Genomic DNA, 13,718 nt, shown 5'->3' with positions numbered 1-13,718 from the left:
ACAACGGAGCATGCCTCGTGCTTTTTTGACCGCTGCTTTCCCTTCTAACTTCTATGTTTTCATAACTTTCTCATAACATATTGGAAAACAAAACAAAAGTAATAATAATTATCATAAATATAATGTGTTTATAAATTATAACACGAGTTCTAGTTCAATCCAATTAATTAATGTACTCTATAGTGAACTTTAGATATTTAACTCTTTCTAGTCACATTGCAACTACACTCTGTTTAAGGGTTTGTCGTTTGTTAATGGGTTGTTACATGTATAAGATGGGATTCAAATTTTCGACACTTACTTAAACAAACTAGTGAATTAACCACTAGACCAACCAAACTTTATTAAAATGATTATTTACTGTAACGCAATCAGATTTCCACGCCGGCCGTGTTTATGATTTTGGGTTTCGTAGTAACTTTTTTTTTTGCCGCAAATAGGATAGTAACTTTTGTTTCATGTCGTACCAGAAATGATTGGATCGATTAGCCCAATCCTGGGTTGCTGGTTGTCTTGTTTGGGTCTTTTTAACATCTCATCCACTATAGATTTTTGGTCATAAATCGATCCTACTTGAATTTATAAAATGCAGGGACCAGGGAGCAAGATTTTAGGCCTCCAAAAAGAACTTAAAAAAAATTCTATTCAGATCTAGAAATACACAAATTTAGGGATGGCAATACCCCGAATTTGCTGGTACCCACTCCGCCCCTACCTGCTCGGGACAGGTAACTACTCGTTCCGCACCGGGCCGGGTTTTTGGGAGGGACGGGATGGAGTCGGGTTTAGGTCATACTCGCCCTGCTATATATATAATATATATAATTTTAATATATAATATGTATAATATATGTAAAATAATTAGTAAATGATTAATAATATTGTATTATATTTAAATTTTTACTTTAATTTATGTTATGCATGTAATGATGGTTATATAAATTTTGAAATTTAATTTTATTTATTGAATTTTAATAATTATAGGAACGGGTAGGGGCGGGACAGATTAGGGTTTAACGTTTTACTACTCACAGGTAGAAGCAGGACAAATTCTATGCGAGTTGTTGTACAGCAAAACGGGATCAAATAGAGTAAAAACACGCCCTACCCGCCCCGTTGCCATCCCTACACAAATTCTTAGACAGTTCCATCTGCCATGTTGTGTATTCTACATTTATATTATTCTTGGATGTTTAGTTTGTTACCTAAACATTAAAAATTAATTACTAAATTAATTATTTATATAAAATATATATTAAAATATAAAATATATATTAAATAAATTAAATAATTAATATTTATATATAAATATATTATGACTGATTTTATAATTGATTTTTATGTGTACACAATATTTTAATTTAGTTTATGTTTATGATCTGTTTGTCGGTTTAATTCTAGAGGAGATTATATTATTTGAAAGACTATAATTTTTAAAATTTGTTAGTTTTTAAAAATTTTTCATTTTCAAGTTTTTTAAATTAGAGTTTTTGTTTAATTTTAATTAAATTTATTTTTTTTCTAATAAATTATCATACTATCATTTTTTGTTCACATTTTTCAAAAATAAAAAAGATATTACAAAAATATATAATAAATTCTCCAAAACTCTCTTTATATTTATTTTAAATTCATAAATAAGAGAGTATAAAATTTTTCAAGGTTCTTCAATCCCTTCATTCCCCCTCCTCTTCTCTCCTCTTAAAACATTTTCTTCTCTTTTGCTGACAAGTGCCAACTTCTAACACAACCTTAGCTTAGGGTCTAAGCCTCTAACTGATATAGTTACATGAATTTGTGAAAAGACACCAATGTCTAACGTGGGCACATATAATATGCTTGCTCAAATTTATATTTATACTATATTTGTTTTAAGTGATTGTTATATGTAGTACTTAAATAGTCATATCGAACTTGTTAACAAAATTAAAAATTAATATTTAATTTACAAAATATAAAAATAAATAATTTTTAAAATTTAAATTTGTTATAAAAAATAAATTATATACAAATTAGAGACTATAATTTTTTTTTATATTGTACATACATTTTATGGTATATATATATATTTTTTTATCTTTTCTCATTTTTATTTATTATTTTTAATAGTTTAATTTTAATACATTGACAGTATAAAATATTTTACATAATCATACAGTTACAATCATTTTTTTGGATAATCATTCACACAGTTAATATAAAAAAAGTTATTTTTATTAACGTAGTATTATATAACTAAATATACGTATAAAATAATTTTATACTGACATTGCATCAAAATTAAATTTTATTTTTAATATTAAAAATATAAAAAGTAGACAAAAACAATAGAGGTTATGACTCAAATGTGCCATGTAGTAATCAAACAGATAATCAAAGAAAGAAAGAAACAAACAAAGGCTTACCAACTAGAGTTTGCAGTTTTAATATTGCAGCATCCTTAACGTGGTTGCTCCCTGTTAGTTCCGGTGTCTCACATCCCAGTTACTAACATCAACATCCAACACTCATATCCGTTGCTAAACGTGCACACTTTACTTTGTTGGAACCTTCTGTACCGTTCATTCTATTCATCTTTGTTTGTATATGCCTTACTAGTGAAAGAAAAAAAGATCACCTACTTCCTCTTCAACAAGCTTCTTATATTATTAGAGGGAGACTTCGATAAAACGTCTTTAAATAAAGATCTTTGATTTCGCCATTAAATAAATTATCATGTATTAAATTTTTTATATGTACTGATATAGATTAAAAATATTATTCTTATTAAAAAATATTATTATATTTTTCAAATTGTTAATTTGACTGTGATACCAAATTTTTAATTTGTTTAAAATTTAAAATTTTATCAAAAAAATTATTAAAAAATTATTTTATTTTTTATAAATTTTATAATATTATTTTTTTGTTATTATTTAATTATTATTTTGATATCTTTCTCGTTTTACGAATTTAATTATTTTTTACGAGTTAATTTTTTTATATTTTTTATTTTTTGAAAATCTATATTGTTAGTCTAGTAATTCTTATTCATTTTTGAATTTTTGAATAAAAATATTGTGAAATTGATATTTTTTAAAAAAATTATTTTATATTAATTTAAAAAATTAAGTATTGTTTAAATTAATTTTAATTAGAATCATTAATATAAATATTTCTTCTTTTAAATCTTTAATTTATATTTTTATTATTAATTTATATCTTTTTAGAATAGATTTTTTAACTGTAATTAAATAAACAACTTTCAAAAAAAATTATTCTTGTCGTCTTTTTATATGAGTAGTGTTCATATTATTAACCGTTGATCCCATCTATACCGTACCTCTATACATGCGTTTATAACTTAAGAGTCCCGTTAGAAAACTAATGGTTTATTTGTACAATGTATATAATAGGCTATATGAGTTACAAAATGAACATCTCCTATATTAGTATTAAGGATAATAAACATCTTCTACAAAATTTAAACTGATTTTCGGGTTCACTAAGAATCAAACTTTTGACCTTTCGGATCTAAACTTCTAATATCATATCATCATACCACTCATCCCAAAAACTTCAATTAATGGAAAAAGGTAACACTAATGATTATATCTCTAATACTCCCTAAACCTCCATTATACACATTGTACAAATATTCTATTGGCTCCTCATACTTTTCCATAACTTAATAGTGAGAGTATTCTTTAATTAATTTTAGATATAAAAATTCAGGTATATTTAATTTTATATAAAATTAATAATTAAAATTATAAAATAATTTAATAAATTTGATTAAATTATTATTTAATATTTCTTAATCATTAATTTTCTATAAAATTAATTGTACCTAAATTTCTATCGGTTTCTGTACAGTAATCTGAGTCGAGATATAACTCTTTCTAGTGTCGAGGTATAATTTCTTCTTCTGTTTATATATATGGAGTCTTCTGTTTTAAAAGCACAGACACCGAACTATACTTCAGTCGTCGAAACACCGGAAGAGATTGTATTGGGACTTGCAAAAAGACTTCAATGCTCAAGTAAGAAAAATTATAAGATGACCTATATATTATTCAGAGTGAATAATATACCTTTTACATAGTTAGAATTTTGTATTTATAGAGATATTGTATTATAGGTGTTACTCAACAGGTCTAGTATTGCAGAACTATTAAAAATGTCAATCTGATTTTGTGATAACTGCTCTTGAACATATTCAAAAGATTTTATTATAGTCTAGATCCTCTCTAAATAAAGAGAAGTCACCTTTACTATTTCATTTAGATCCTGATCAAGAGATAAATTTAGGTTGAGTTATACTTAATGGATCAAGAGATAAACTTAGGTCGAAATATAAGTTTTATTGGCCGAGTTATAAATAATAGATCAAGACTTGTTTTCTTAATAATAAGTGATAGTTACCCAATAATATAAAATAGACTAGACTGTCACAGCTGAATTTGAGATATAACGACCAAATTATAAATATAACGATCAAATTATATGTTAATGATTTGTGGGTTATAAAAATTTTAACATCTTGACCTAATATTTAAATTATAGTTTGTAACCATCGAATTATAATAACCAGATGACTACCTATTTCAGATTTAGTAACTCATTTTATGTTATTTGCTAATTGCTATGGCATATGGGTTAACACCCTCATTAATTTGATAAAATATGAATGAAATTGAAACCAAAAATCAGATCATAATACTTAATAAGAGTGAATGAGTCCAAAAGCATTGGATCCAAGGGACCGAATGAATGATAGAACAAATATCTTATCTCTATCTATATCTTCTGACATCTGAACGTGTTGGTCGTTCTGAGTATTGACAAGTTCAAAGAAGCCATGTTACATTGTCACAACTTCATCTATAGATCATAAATTATATTTTTTATTTTTAAAATTTATTAAAAATTATAAAAATATTTTTAAATTTTATTTTATTTTAATTTTTTTATTTATATTAAATATATTTTTAATAGATAAAATTAAAAAAAATTAAAATTAATATAATAATAATACATAATATATAATTATTTTTAGTTTATTTGTATTGATAGTTATTTTTACAAAATTATTATTAAATTTATCTTAAATTTTATAAAAAAATTAACTGTCAAAAATATATTTGATACGAATAAAAAATTTTAAAATAAAATTAAAATAAAATAAAATTTAAATATATTTTTAAAATTTTTAATAAAGTTCAAAAACAACAAATATATTTTACCCATATATTATTCTTTGTGGTTGCTTGCAGTCCCTACACGTGAGTATATGTCAAGAATAGAACCAGGCTAAAATAGAATACCTCAATTTAAGATGATGAATTGATGATGATAGTGGTCTCCTTATGGTCGATTAATTAAGAATGAATATAAACATCATGGTCCATAAATTTTATAATAACAATCATCAAACATAAGCAAACTAAAAATAGTTATAATGTATTATTATTAGATTACTCTTAAATATTTTAAAATTTAATTATTAAAAATATATTTAATATAAATAAAATATTTTTAAAACAAAATTAAAATAAAATAATATTTAAAGAAAATTAAAATTTTTGATAAATTAAAAAATCCTTTACCCTTAATTAATTTACCGTCGTCTAAGGAGGCAACTGCATATGAAATGGATAAATTGAATAAGGAAAAATATAGATAATTAACAATGTTTTTGAGTAATATGTGAATAATATGAATTAATAAAATTAAAAAAATAAATTAATCTTAAATTTAATTAGTAACATTAAATTAAAGTATAGTGCATTTTTATTTAATTAGTAATGGAAAAGTATGAGGAGCCAATAGAATATTTATATAATGTGTACAATGGAAATTTATGGAGTATTAGAGATATAACCATTAGTTTTATCTTTTTTCATCAGCTAAAGCTTTTGGGATGAATGGTATCATGATATAGTATTAAAGTACTAAATTAAAAAGGTCAAAAGTTCAATCATTAGTTTACACATTATACAAATAATTTATTGTCTCCCTAGTAAAATGATCATTTTCTTAACACATCCCAGAATAACGGTATACGTATAGCAGTTATTACACATTATACTACATTACTACTAGACTCTATTAGCTGATTCAGTTATTTCTGTTAATTCCTTGACTACTTTTCCTTCCAATTAGTGCTTGTACAAATACTCTGTTACTGACACATTGAAAATTGAGCCAAATGACATTCTAATGCAACCAGGCCAGAAGCAGATCCTGTAAATTTCATCACAATTTGTGTTTTTTTTTTTTTTTTTTGACTCATCACAATTTATTGTATGTATAGTTGTATACATAGCCATCAGATTAAAAAACATGGAAATTATTACACGATCCATAACATAGGAAAGGTACCCCACCTCTTCATTGTTCCAGCTCACAGACAGAAACATATACACTTGGCTTTTCCTTGGCTCATCGTCCTTCGTCCTTTCTTGCGTTTGCTTTCTGTTTTATCTCACATTAAGTTTGTCTCCTCCTTCTACACTCCACATTTATATATATGTATCAATCAATCCTCTCTCATCATCTCATCTCCTCCATGATTCACGCTTCAAACTATGGAGTGGACCACACAACACATAACTCTCACCACCACCACCTCCTTTCTCTCCCCCAACAAAAAATCACAATAATTCCATATAAAAACAAATACAAATAATAATTAAAAAAAAAAGCTCAATCAACCAGTCCAGTTTCGATAGAAATGTTTGTATGATTTAGGTTTACAAACATTTATATACTCATGGCATATTTCTATAAAAATCAAGTATAATCACATTATAGAAAAAATAAATTTTCAGTGACTAATTATTTCCCTTTTTTGCCCCTAGTTGAACACCATAATAGCCAGCGTACCACTTAACAAACTTCCTGAGGCCGGCGGCAAGGTCGGTAGTGGGCTTATATCCAAAATCTTGATTAGCCAAACTCACATTAGCGTGCGTGAACGGAACGTCGCCGTTTCGTGGCATCTTAATCACGTGCTTCTTTGCCTTCACGTTCAGCAACCCTTCTAATATAGCAACCAACTTCCCCACCGGCACCGGCGACGTGTTCCCGAGGTTGTAAACCCTAAGTTGCGCCGGTCCCCGCTTCTTCCCACCGCTCCCGGTACTCTTCTCTGCAGTGTCCAGCGCTCCCAGGCACCCCTTCACCACGTCATCTATGTACGTGAAGTCACGCGCCACCTCCTTGTCCTCCTGCGTCTGATAGACATCAATGGTCTTCCCCTGAAGTATGTCCTTCGTGAAGAAGAAGTAAGCCATGTCAGGTCTCCCCCAAGGTCCATACACCGTGAAGAATCTTAATCCGGTGAGGGAGAGTCCATAGATGTGGTTGTACGTGTGCGCGATCTCCTCGCCGGCTTTCTTCGTGGCGGCGTAGAGGCTCGCAGGCTGGTCCGTACGGTGGAGCTCCGAGAAAGGGTTCTCGGTGTTGAGTCCGTAGACGGAGCTGGAAGAGGCCCAAACAATGGCAGGTTGGGGGTTCACTTCCTTGGAAACTTCTAGAAGGTTTACGAATCCCGCGACGTTGGATGCCACGTAGGATTGCGGGTTTTGCATGGCGTAACGAACTCCGGCTTGCGCAGCTAGGTGAAGCACGTGCGTGAACGGAACGACGTCGAAGAGCTTGATGAGTAACGGCTTGTCGTTTAAGTCACCTTCCACGATGAAGATCTCGTGCTTCGACAGTAGGGCCTGCCTGGCGCGCTTCAACGACGGGTCATAGTAGTCGTTGAAGTTGTCCAGGCCCAAGACACCGTCGCCACGTTTCTTAAGAGCCAACGAGCAGTGCGCTCCAATGAAACCCGCGGCGCCGGTGACTAGGACCGTCATTCCGCCGGAGCGGTGCGTCGTGGCAGAGCGGTGGACCTGCTTCTCCCAGACCGCGCCGCCCCCGCCGAAGAAGGCAGAGGAGAGGAAGTTAGTGTGGGAGTGAAAGTGAGGGGATTCGGATGAGATGGGAGGGTTGTGGAGGGTGAAGAAGATGAGTAGGATAAGAGCAGCTATAAGCGTAGATCGGAAGAGAATCTTGGAAGATGCTTTGAGGAGCTTGGAGCTGTTGACCCTTCGGATGTAGCTCTGGTAACGTAGAAGCTTTATGGATTTGCTTGTATCTGGTGGAGATGCCATAATTCTAAATTTGATTTATGTTATGTGTGTTTAAAACGGGGCCTCTTAAATCAAATCTTAGTGAGATTGAGCCCTGAAGGTGAAAAAGGTGAATATATATATAATGGGAGGGAGGAGAGGACAGAGGAGTGAGCGGTGGGTTGGTATTATTGGTTGAGAGGAGGTTTCTTTTTCTTCTTTTAACTCTTGTGATTGTCACAGATGGTAAATAGTATGTCCACTTGAATTGAGGCATATTGCAATGTCATATGTCCTTGTCGAATTGAAGCATTAACTACCAGCAATTATTATTTGTTTCAATTCACAAAACCACGTAACTAACTACCATTTCATAGAAGGTATTATTATTGTGGGTAACAAACGATGACAAATATATAGCAGACTACCAGCAAAGTTGAGTGATATTTGAAAGTAAAAGATTCAGGATAAAATTGTAGAATTCAGGTGCTTGACAACGATGTTTTCAGCATAATTCGTGCTGTAATTTGCTTGTTTTGACAACATTGCAGACATGGCTTGGTTTATTGATTGATTTCTCTTTAATAAAAACTGCATCATGATTCATGCATGGTAATGGTGCGTCAGCAGAGTCGCCATATGAATACATCAAATAAATATGTCAATTTATGAATTTTGAGAAATATTATGGTATTTAATTTCTATAGTCAATTCTCAATCATTTATATCTCATAAGCAGTCAATTATAGGTCAACTTTCAATGCAACGGATGTAAACAAATAATTTCTTTTAAAAATCGTGGGAGGTCCTTGACACCATGACTCTTCTTGACAACGTAAACCGTTTTCTGTCCCAATGAATAAAATAAGAGAGAAGTTCCCCAAGCAAAAAATGTGGAAAATGTTCAGCAGAATTTTGAAAGGAAAAAAATTTATAAATGGTAATTACCAAAACTTTGATTGAACTAGGCTAATTTTATAAGCATTCATGGTAACACATGCAACATATTTCCATATAGTTTTTCTATCATAATCTCTGCACGTAATTCCATATACAAGGAATTCTCTCCAACAATCAAAGGGTAGCTAATTAAGTGAAGTGTTGTCTTAAATCTCTGCTGGTTCCATTAAATCTTCTTCACACACAATGAGCAAGAATACTTATTCTGAATTTGAGGAATCGGTAAGCATAATCAAGAATGATCCTTTCTTTTCATTGTATTCTGAATACTTATAGAAATATATAAATATTTGTCAAAGTGGGACAAGGATGCCCCTTTCTTTCATTCAAAGAACCAAGAAACAAAAGAATAATAATAAGAAAACAAGATTCAAACTTGGAAAGGCCATGGCCAATCCTTCAAATCGTCTTGGCCCTGAACCTTGGCAGTTCTCCTGGCAGCAACACCATCACTTCCTTCGACATAAGAGTAGTACTTCAAGAAAAACGCAAGAGTGAGGACCACCCATTCCAAGCAGAATATCAAAGCAGCAAGGCCCCCACCAAGTTTGAGGATCACCGAGGCATCATCTTCCCTCACGTATGAATTCAACTGCACAAGAAAGTCCCCAGTTCTCGTGAATATCAGCACCGAAATAGATCCCTGGAATATGGCGGTTAGCACGGTGGCCACCATGTGAGCAGAGTACCAGCGGTTAGCATCTCCGGAAACGGCGGCGCAGCCAGACACAGCGCCTGCAATGGTGAACGCGTGGAGGAGGATCAAGAAGAAGCCGCAGAGGGAGGGGAAGAGGCGGAGAGAGAGGGTGAGGAAGATGCAGCTGGAGGCTGCGCCAAGGAGTATGTAGTTGCAGAACAAGAAAAGCTTGTGGATATGATAGTGCTTTTGACTCATTGACTCGCTCTCTATGGACAACCCCATTTCTATGTAAGAACTTGTGCTTCGAGATTCAAGATGAATGGCGATGCTAATTATATAGATGCATGGATCTAAACGGTCATTTAATTTCTCAGAGTTTGCTTAGATCGAAGGCAATTTTGAGTATGTGACCGTTGGGGAAGTGTACGGAGTTGCATGTAACGGATAGTTTTATGGGAAACACACACAGAGACACAAGGAATCCCTCACTTTTGTGTCCATATGTTTGATATTAAATATTATTATTGTTGTGACTTGTATTTATTTATTAAAAAGAATTTAATTAACTTGTTTTTTAAACGTATAGTTTAAGAAATAATGATATAAAATTTTTAAGTTTTTTAGTTATTAAAAATGTAAGGAAATTAATTTTTAATAATTTTAGTAAAATATTTATTTTTATACTATTTAAAATGACATACTAACAAAATTATATTACAAATAATTTATTTTATTTTCATTTTTTTTAATTTTGGCCATTGTTAGTTGTTACACCCACTCACAGTATTATTTTTTTTTTTTGGGTATTGACCCACTCACACAGTTTAAGTGTGTCTTGCCACTAGATCAATCAAATTTTTGGTTTAGTATTTCGCTAGAAAAAATTTTCTCTCCCTAGGGCCTGTTTATTTTTATTTTTAAAAAAAGAACCAGACAACAGAGCGTCAATTAGGCAGGAGTAGCTAGTAGGCTTTGCTTTTAGCCTTTTACAAACTCGGGTCATGGTTTGTTCTTCAAATGAGAATAAAATTGTGCCTACAATGTACTTAACTTTGTATTTAAAAAATTCAGTTTTTTACTCTGTTTTAAAGGAAAAAAGTTGAGTTAACTTTACGTTTTGCTAAAGACCAAAAAGAATTATTAGACGTGGAGGCACAAGAGCTTTGGATCTGTACAGAGCGCAACTGGTTGTAGTTGGGAGTGCTGTTCTGCACTTTACGGATTACTTAATTATAGGGATCTCAAAACACAAATGATGTACTATTCCATTCTTGAATTCTCAATGTCCGCACTACGGCGGGTCGTTCACTTTCCAACTTCAACGAAGAATCTTGGATATTTGAATGGAAACTTCGTTTATTGGTAAATTTTAGTATCAATCATGTCGGTAGTAGCTCCTGGCTCGCAGATCACAAAATTCTCTTTTCCCCATCAAGCATACTTCATCCTTCACTTGACAGAGTGACACATTGTTTGTTATACATAATTAATTAGCCGATGCAAAAACATTTGACTGTTGATTGGATTTTTATTAACAATTTATAGTAATAAGTTTCTTGTATGCAGTGCAACAATGTGTGAACGAAATCATGGAACATACAACTAGCTTCTCAGGGAAAACAAAATATTACATGTATTGCATCTCGATTGTTATTAAGAAAAATATGATACCTGGCTATAACACACACAAAAAAAGATGACAAAACAGAACTTTTGAATTGAAATACCATCCCGATAAACAATCTATGTGAAAACCCCCTCCAAACGAAGAAACTTGTTTTCTTTTTTATCCATTTGACCGTCATCCCCCAAATATTTTAGTGAGACATTGGCGTGTAGAGAGTGGTGACTCAACCTAATCCTTATATTTCATCTCGGACATAAGGAAGCCAGGCATGTCAAATGAGGAAGCGAACTTCTCAACATCTGCTTTGAGCTGTTCAATAGCCTTGTTGTTCTCCAAACCCTTGTTGAAATCTTTCAAGAGTTTGCCATACTCCTTCTGAACCTCCAAAGTGATTGTCACGGCCCGGTGAAGGAACTCTCCAATCTGCTCAAAATCCTTCTCAACCAAACCTCTAGAAGTCATGGCAGGGGCACCTGTTACAAAAAAATGAAACTCCTGTCAAGTACTCATGCAAAATGCAGAACAAAGAAAACACAACAACAGCAATAACAGACACAAACAAATTTAAAACACAACCTCAATTTAACACCTTACTCCTTCCAAATAACTTCCTATAATGCCTCTAAACATAATCAATGCATTTAGAAATTCCATTCCCATAGTAAATATTCGGAAGCTTCTTACCAATACGCACTCCTCCAGGAGCCAAGGCACTGCTATCACCAAAAACAGCATTCTTGTTCACAGTTATGTTGCAGAGATCACATAGTTTCTCCACCTTGTTGCCTGTGACAACATCAAACAGCAATGAAATTAATTTTAAGTGTTAAACAAATTGATGAAGAATTATAAACAAAGTGAGCTAGGAACTGTGCATTTTAAAATTCAGGAGTGAGACATCCTTTACCAGTCAATCCAAGAGGGCGGAGATCCCACAAGACAAGATGGTTCTCAGTTCCGCTGGTGACAAGACTGTATCCCTTGCCCATCAAGAACTTCCCAAGGGCGGCCGCATTGGCCTTAACTTGCTTAGCATAGGCCTTGAACCCAGGTGACATAGCCTGTTTCAATGCGACAGCAAGGGCACCGATCTGGTGGTTGTGAGGACCACCCTGAAGGGAAGGGAAGACAGAGAAGTTGATCTTGTCCTCGAAATCATAAACCGCATTCTCAGGCTGCCCCTTCTTGGGTGGCTTAGGTCCCTTCCTGAAGAAGATCATACCCGCCCGAGGCCCCCTCAAGCTCTTGTGGGTGGTTGTTGTCACAATATCACAGTACTCGAATGGGTTATTAACTTCCTACACACACACAAAAAATGTAGATTAATAATGAGTTCCATTTTTATGCACTTAATAGTATCAAAAATCAAAAGTTTTACGCTTTTTCATTCAATCACATTGCATGCATCTACCGACAGTATAATATTTCTATTATGAATCATATTTTGACATTCAATCAACACTTCATTATCATGCAAATCACGGATGAGCAAATAGTGTTAAGATTCATTTCCATCAGGTCATGCATGTCGATAAACAAATCCAGATCTCAAATCCAAACGCACAAAACAAGCCAGATCCACCTACCCTAAGCACGACAAAAAAGAAATAATAAGTTAAAGATGAGAGAAATGGAAATGAATGATACCTGAGCAGCCACAAGGCCACTGAAGTGAGCCATGTCACAGAGCAAAAGCGAACCGACCTTATCAGCAACCTCTCTAAACCTCTTGTAATCCCAATCCCTAGGGTACGCACTACCACCGCAGATAATCAACTTAGGCCTGAAATCCAAGGCCTTCTCCTCCAACCTATCGTAATCAATGTATCCCGTGGTGTTGTTCACCTTGTAAGGCAAACTCTCAAAGTAAATGGAAGTCGCAGAGATCTTCTTCCCACCGGAGGTGTAGTAACCGTGGGTAAGGTGACCGCCGGAAGGGAGGTCAAGCCCCATGATGCGGTCATGTGGCTGGAGGACGGCAGTGTAGGCGGCGAAATTGGCGGGGGAGCCGGAGTAAGGCTGGACGTTAACGCCCCAAGACTGAGGGTCGAGGTGGAAGGCCTGGAGAGCGCGTGAGCGGCAGAGATTCTCGATCTCGTCGATGTACTCATTGCCGCCGTAGTAGCGGTTGCCGGGGAGGCCCTCGGAGTATTTGTTGGTGAGGGCGCTGCCAAGGGCCTCGATGACGGCGAAGGAGGTGAAATTCTCGGAGGCGATGAGCTCGATGCCGTGGCTCTGGCGGCGCTTCTCCTTCTCAATGAGGTCGTAGATCTCAGGGTCGACGGTGGCCAAGGGCGTGTTACCCCAAACGTTCACGGGATCCATGATTGAATCTCTGATGTGTGAATGAGAGGGAAGAGAGGGAAGAAGCGGTTAGTGCTGTTGTGGT

The 13,718-nt window shown here is 33.7% G+C and overlaps 3 protein-coding genes across 3 annotated transcripts; all 3 read right to left on the bottom strand.

Annotated features, from left to right (window-relative positions):
- Window positions 1–6,273: 6,273 nt before the first annotated feature.
- LOC130967936 (UDP-glucuronate 4-epimerase 6-like) lies at window positions 6,274–8,258 on the bottom strand. The gene has a single exon (XM_057892988.1). The coding sequence runs from the start codon at window positions 8,142–8,144 to the stop codon at window positions 6,816–6,818; it is 1,329 nt and encodes a 442-aa protein (XP_057748971.1). The 5' UTR covers window positions 8,145–8,258; the 3' UTR covers window positions 6,274–6,815.
- A 1,033-nt stretch (window positions 8,259–9,291) lies between these two features.
- Window positions 9,292–9,992, bottom strand: LOC130970087 (uncharacterized). Its single transcript, XM_057896063.1, has one exon. The coding sequence runs from the start codon at window positions 9,982–9,984 to the stop codon at window positions 9,433–9,435; it is 552 nt and encodes a 183-aa protein (XP_057752046.1). The 5' UTR covers window positions 9,985–9,992; the 3' UTR covers window positions 9,292–9,432.
- A 1,288-nt stretch (window positions 9,993–11,280) lies between these two features.
- On the bottom strand, window positions 11,281–13,718 carry LOC130968398 (serine hydroxymethyltransferase 4). Its single transcript, XM_057893646.1, has 4 exons — window positions 12,977–13,718; window positions 12,237–12,627; window positions 12,014–12,115; window positions 11,281–11,802 (listed from the first exon to the last, which is right to left on the bottom strand). Exons 1-4 carry the CDS (start codon window positions 13,652–13,654, stop codon window positions 11,558–11,560), a joined length of 1,416 nt encoding a protein of 471 aa, XP_057749629.1. The 5' UTR covers window positions 13,655–13,718; the 3' UTR covers window positions 11,281–11,557.

The sequence above is a fragment of the Arachis stenosperma genome, chromosome 3 (genome assembly GCF_014773155.1).
Source record: "Arachis stenosperma cultivar V10309 chromosome 3, arast.V10309.gnm1.PFL2, whole genome shotgun sequence".
Classification (NCBI taxonomy): Eukaryota; Viridiplantae; Streptophyta; class Magnoliopsida; order Fabales; family Fabaceae; genus Arachis; species Arachis stenosperma.
The sequence above is the reverse complement of the archived record's forward strand: the minus strand, read 5'-3'. Positions and strand labels throughout refer to the sequence as shown.

Excerpts from the sequence above, each read along its gene's own strand:
- LOC130970087 (XM_057896063.1), bottom strand. The coding sequence starts at position 9,984 with ATGGGGTTGTCCATAGAGAGCGAGTCAATGAGTCAAAAGCACTATCAT.
- LOC130968398 (XM_057893646.1), bottom strand. The coding sequence starts at position 13,654 with ATGGATCCCGTGAACGTTTGGGGTAACACGCCCTTGGCCACCGTCGAC. Across the intron at positions 12,628-12,976 it reads GTGGCCTTGTGGCTGCTCAG|GAAGTTAATAACCCATTCGA; the intron begins GTATCATTCATT and ends GTGTGTGTGTAG. Across the intron at positions 11,803-12,013 it reads TCCTGGAGGAGTGCGTATTG|GTGCCCCTGCCATGACTTCT; the intron begins GTAAGAAGCTTC and ends TTTTTGTAACAG.
- LOC130967936 (XM_057892988.1), bottom strand. The coding sequence starts at position 8,144 with ATGGCATCTCCACCAGATACAAGCAAATCCATAAAGCTTCTACGTTAC.